The following is a 5,275-nucleotide window of genomic DNA, read 5'->3' as shown; positions in this document are numbered from 1 at the left end:
GTGTTCAATCCAGGGAGCCGTCCTCTTCTTCATATCTTGCTTGATATTGGTTTCATAATGAAAAGAGGAAGGAGTGTCGAAGCGATGTCGCTTCTTTGCTCTCATCTCTTTGCTCGAGATGATGTGATCCGATCGATCAGTCTAGAATCTGTAACCAATTGGCTAAGTCGCTAAGTCATTGCGGACACTTGCCATCCTCTCATATCGAAAGACGAACAACGACTTCCGGGGTAAAACGGAGGGCTAAAACCCGAGCCTCTTTTTCCATCCCAGGGGGTAGCGATTTCAAGACTACTTGGTTTAAAACTTCCAGTTTATTCAAGTAGTTTCAGTCGATGAAAAATGCATGCAAAATGCATTCTATTGCCGATTCTCTGTCAGGCATTACACCTCTGTCCCAAGTTGTTCGTGTTAAGGTGGCCGATGGCGCTGAGTTAACTTCCTTGTTTCTTCTGCTTGATTTGATCTTTGCAAGTATCTGCTGATCACTTTGGAACTAATTTTCATATGTTGCTTTTGATAAGCTCAAACAAATATAAGTCAAGATCATGAGCATAATTTTTCTTTCTCTCAAAATAATTTAAGTGAAGCAAGAGAGAATTTCTTGAAAATTTTACTAACTCTCAAATAAATCTAAGTGAAGCAAGAGAGCATTTCTTCAAAAATACTAAAGCACACCGTGCTCAAAAAGATATAAGTGAAGCACTAGAGCAAGTCCATAGCTCATAAAAAAATTTAAGTGAAGCATAGAGAGCAATTCTAACAAGTCATGACATAATTTTGGCTCTCTCAAATAGGTGTGTCCAGCAAGGAATCGAGACTTAAAACAAAAAATAAAACAAGCAAAGACTCATATCATACAAGACGCTCCAAGAAAAACACATAGTATGTGACGAATCAAAATATAGCTTCGAGTAAAATACCGATGATCGTTAGAAGAAAGAGGGGATGCCACTCGGTGGCATCCCCAAGCTTAGTTGCTCGCTCTCTTTTGGATAATATCTTGGGATGCCGAGGCATCCCGAAGCTTAGGCTCTTCTTACTACTTATTCCTTCATCCATCGTAAGATCACCCAAAACTTGAAAAATTCAATCACACAGAACTCAACAAAACCTTCGTGAGATCCGTTAGTATAAGAAAATAAATCACTACTATAGGTACTGTATCAAACCAATTCATGTTTTGTTCTTGCATTATATCTATTGTATTCCAACTTTTCTATGGCAAAAACTCATCAAAGAAAATCATAGAGCCATCAAAATAAGCACACAACGCAAAGAAAACAGAATCTATCAAATACTTCTGTAACTCAAAAAATTCTAAAAAATTAGGACGACCTGGAAAATTTGTATATTGATCTACTGCAAAAGGAATGGGTTTTTTATCACTCTCTGATTAAAAATGAGAATTGTTTTGGCAAGCGCAAAAGTTTTTGTTTTTTCAGTAAGATCAAACAACTAGCACCCAAGAAGATCCTAAAGGCTTATTTGGCACAAACACTAATTAAAACACAAAAAACACAATCATAACAGGAGCATAATTGTGCTAACACTCAAGAATAGGAAACAAAGTCAAAAATAAATTCTATTTATTGGGTTGCCTCCCAACAAGCGCTATAGTTTTACGCCCTTAGCTAGGCATAAAATAAGGATCTAAGTTTTGTCATCTTTGTTTCGAGATCCATAGGATGCCCTCATGATTGATTCATATGGTGGGCTAATTCTTGTTCTAGAGAAGTGTTCCATACCCTTCGTCAAAGGAAATTGGAACTTAATATTGCCTTCTTTCATATCAATCACCGCACCAATAGTGCGTAAAAACGGTCTAACAAGAATTATTGGACAAGACGGATTGCAATCAATATCAAGAACAATAAAATCTATGAGCACATAATTCCTATTTGCAAAAATAAGAACATCATTAATTTCTCTCATAGGCTTTTTAATAGTAGAATCCGCCAAGTGCAAATTCAAAGAACATGATTCAATGGCGGTAAGACCAAGCACATCACATAAAGATTTAAGAATAATAGAAACACTAGCACCCAAATCACATAAAGCAAAACACTCATAATTTTTAATCTTGACTTTGATAGTAGATTCTCATTCATCATGCAATTTTCTAGAAATTGAAACTTCTAATTTCAACTTTTCTTCAAAAGCTTTCATCATAGCATCAACAATATGTTTAGTAAAAGCTTTATTTTGTTCATAAGAATGGGGTGAATTTATCATGGATTGCAACAAAGAAATACAATCAATCAAGGAGCAACTATCTACAATTTTCATAATTTTCATGAGACGCCTTCTAACTAAAGGCAAGGGAGGTGGGTGGTCCAGGTTGTTGTCTGCCACCTTTGTTTGCCATCTCTAAATGCCAACAGGTCTAGGTTGTTGTCATCAGCCTTCTTCATGCCATCAGCATGATCACCATTGCCTTCCGCACCCCGTCATCATCAGGATGATTTGCTGCTGCTGCTCGTCCTCCTACTCCATCTGCATGGACAAAAGCAAGTTAGTTGAATGGCATGCACGATAAAACTGCAAGGCATATATATTCATCTACACTAATTGTACTACAGTACAGATTTTGCATGGATGGGTTTGACTTCAACAGAGACTGAAGGAAGAGCATTATCCCCTCCCAATCCAAAACATGCTGTACAAGTACAGCTCTAAGAGAAGGAACCGTGGTACAACAAGAGGCGCTCCAAATCAAACTAAATCTCAGTTTCTTTATTTACCTAAGAAATAGCACAACCATAACTTCTGCCAAGCAAGCAGTTATCATACTATCAGCTAAAGAAAAGCAAAGGAAAATCACGTGTCACTTTCATGGAAAACATCAGAAGTGGATGATAGGCAAAAGTAGATGATCATCAAATTCCCTCACACTCAACAGTGAATAATGCTACTACTATTGATAGCAAGGACTAATTATTCCCACTACCTGGATGCAGCGTCCTTCATTTTGCAAACAAAAAAGAGCACATTATCCAACTCCTTCACATAGGTAAATGAATAGCAGCAACCAAATTCAACGGTACTACCAAAATCGAATTACTAATATAATAGCTGGACGCCCATCATAAAAATTGGTAACATAATCCAAGAAGTTCAGTAGCTAGTATTAATTAATATAATCTAGTTGATTAAGAGGAGCAAGCACGGATTGGGTTTGAAGCAGTCAACTTACATCTAGAGCTGCTTGAGGATGGTCTCCTACAAGGGTCCAGACCTCATCTTCTCGTCGATCTTGAGGATGGTCTCCTACAAGGGTCCTACGAGTAGCCTTTTTTCATGAAAGGAGTACAAGTAGCATTGCTTTGATTCTAATTGTAATTCCTAGTTGATTATCAAAATTCTGTATGAGCATATATCCATTGCCAAATACTCCTACATGACAGATCTAGCACATGACCAAAAGAAGTGCTCCATAGCCACAACCGGACTGACCAAAATGCAACTAAATATGACCAATAACTACCAATCATGGATGATCTGAACCTGTACCCGCCGATGCTCGTCGTCGACTCCGCCATCAGCGCCGAGACGCCGCCGTTGAGAATCTTGAAGGGCTGCGACCATCCTGACCACGCCGACGTCGCTATGCCCACAGCAACAGCAGCTCGACGCCACCGGGGCCTCCTCTAAACAAGACTGAAATAAAAAAGCATGCATCTGCATGTAGAGACATTTGAAGTTCGTTTCATCAGTAGGAGGAGTGCAAGTGGAAGCCCGCGTCGTCCCACGAAACTCATCCATTAGTTCAAAATTTGCTCAACATTTGCCTAAAAGTAACACTACATTTGTACTACTATGTTACTGTCCGGTAGCCCGCCACACTTGCATTGCATACTTAATACGAAGCGATTGAGGAGCTAGCTAATGAATGTCATTTTGCTTGTACCATATAACTAGTCAGTTTTGTGCTGCCTTTTGATCCCTAACCTGTGACGCGAAGGCTTTCTGGAGCTGCTGCCGAAGCAGTGCTCTGAACTGGCGGGCTGCAGCCAGGGTCTCGTCCAGCTTGGCCTTCTTAGCCATGAGGTCGGCCTTCCTGGCTTCCGCAGCCCCGATCCCGGCGTCGTCCGAGTGCAACCTGCTGCTCTGCAGCTCCTGCAGGGCTGCCTCCACGCTGAACTTAACCTGCAAAGCAGCACACCATGACCATCAGAATCAAGCATCAATTCATCAGCTTATCCCCTAATCTAGTCTACTCATCGCACAAAAACTGAGACAACATCCCACATTACAGAATTACGCGACTCTCCAACTCATATACAACCAGAGAGGCAGTTAATTGAGCAAAGTTGGGGCTAACACTTGTTGGGTTGTGGCGTCTCGATGACGCGGACGGAGTCTCCACCACCCGCGGCGGCCTCGCGGAGCTCTACGGCGGCCGAGGCGACGGGGAGTCGTCGCCTCTGGGACCACCAGGTGGAGGCGGAGGTGGACAGGGACCGGGAGGAGGACGGTGACGAGGAACTAGGCCAGGAGGCTGCTCGTGGGGTTGACAAGTGGCTGCGGCCGGGGTGGATGGAGGCTGTGGAGACGACGGCCGGAACTCCTCCATCTCCTTCCTCTTGGACTCGTAGAAGCGGTCCCACTCCTCCGCCTTTCGCTGCGCGTCCTCGATCTCGCCGTTGGTCGAGCTGATGTCGCGGGCGACAGCGAGGCGGCGCGCGTGGGTGGCGTCGATGTCAGCGCGGGCGGCGAGGGCGCGGGAGGCGAGGTCTGCGGCGCGGCGCTCGAGGAGGAGGCGGCGGGCGGCGGCGGCCTTGGTGGTGAGGAGGTGGGACTCTCCTGGGCGAGGAGAGAAACCGGTCGGTGGAGATGGTGAGCTGGGAGAGGTGACCTCGGGGAGGAGAGCTGGGCGGTGGGGAACGGCGAGGATCGCCGAAATCTGGCGGCAGCGTGGGGTGGAGAAAGGGGATCGAGGAAGATGAGAGAGATGGTATCCAACGTGCGTGTGTGTGCGCGGGGTTGGGCGTGTGTGCATCGTGGGTGGGGCCCGGGGCTGTGTGGGTCATGGGTGGGTGTGTGCCGGGGGATACGTTAGGTTATTTTCTTTGCTGTCAGCTTTTCTGTAAGCTGATGGCAAAGATCTTCTTTGCCGTCAGCTAGCAGACGGCAAAGAACTGATTGACGGCAAATTTCCTGATTCCAGTAGTGTTAGTTCATAATTTTTGTTGAAAACTTGGGGGAGTTGATATGTCTCCAACATATCTACTTTTCCAAACACCTGTAACGCCCTCGATGCGGCTATATCTCC

The 5,275-nt window shown here is 44.2% G+C and overlaps 1 protein-coding gene across 1 annotated transcript; it reads right to left on the bottom strand.

Annotated features, from left to right (window-relative positions):
* Positions 1–2,142: 2,142 nt before the first annotated feature.
* On the bottom strand, positions 2,143–5,025 carry LOC125516714 (translation initiation factor IF-2-like). The gene is made up of 3 exons (XM_048682051.1): positions 4,397–5,025; positions 3,197–4,149; positions 2,143–2,496 (listed from the first exon to the last, which is right to left on the bottom strand). Exons 1-2 carry the CDS (start codon positions 5,000–5,002, stop codon positions 3,922–3,924), a joined length of 834 nt encoding a protein of 277 aa, XP_048538008.1. The 5' UTR covers positions 5,003–5,025; the 3' UTR covers positions 2,143–2,496; positions 3,197–3,921.
* Positions 5,026–5,275: the final 250 nt, after the last annotated feature.

The sequence above is a fragment of the Triticum urartu genome, chromosome 6, assembly GCF_003073215.2.
Source record: "Triticum urartu cultivar G1812 chromosome 6, Tu2.1, whole genome shotgun sequence".
In the NCBI taxonomy this organism is placed as follows: Eukaryota; Viridiplantae; Streptophyta; class Magnoliopsida; order Poales; family Poaceae; genus Triticum; species Triticum urartu.
This window is presented reverse-complemented; position numbering and strand designations above follow the sequence as displayed.

Bases quoted from the DNA above. Each gene is read 5' to 3' on its own strand.
- LOC125516714 (XM_048682051.1), bottom strand. From the start codon at position 5,002: ATGCACACACGCCCAACCCCGCGCACACACACGCACGTTGGATACCAT. The intron at 4,150-4,396 runs TAGAGCTCCGCG...GCTGCTTTGCAG, and splicing joins CCCCGTCGCCTCGGCCGCCG to GTTAAGTTCAGCGTGGAGGC.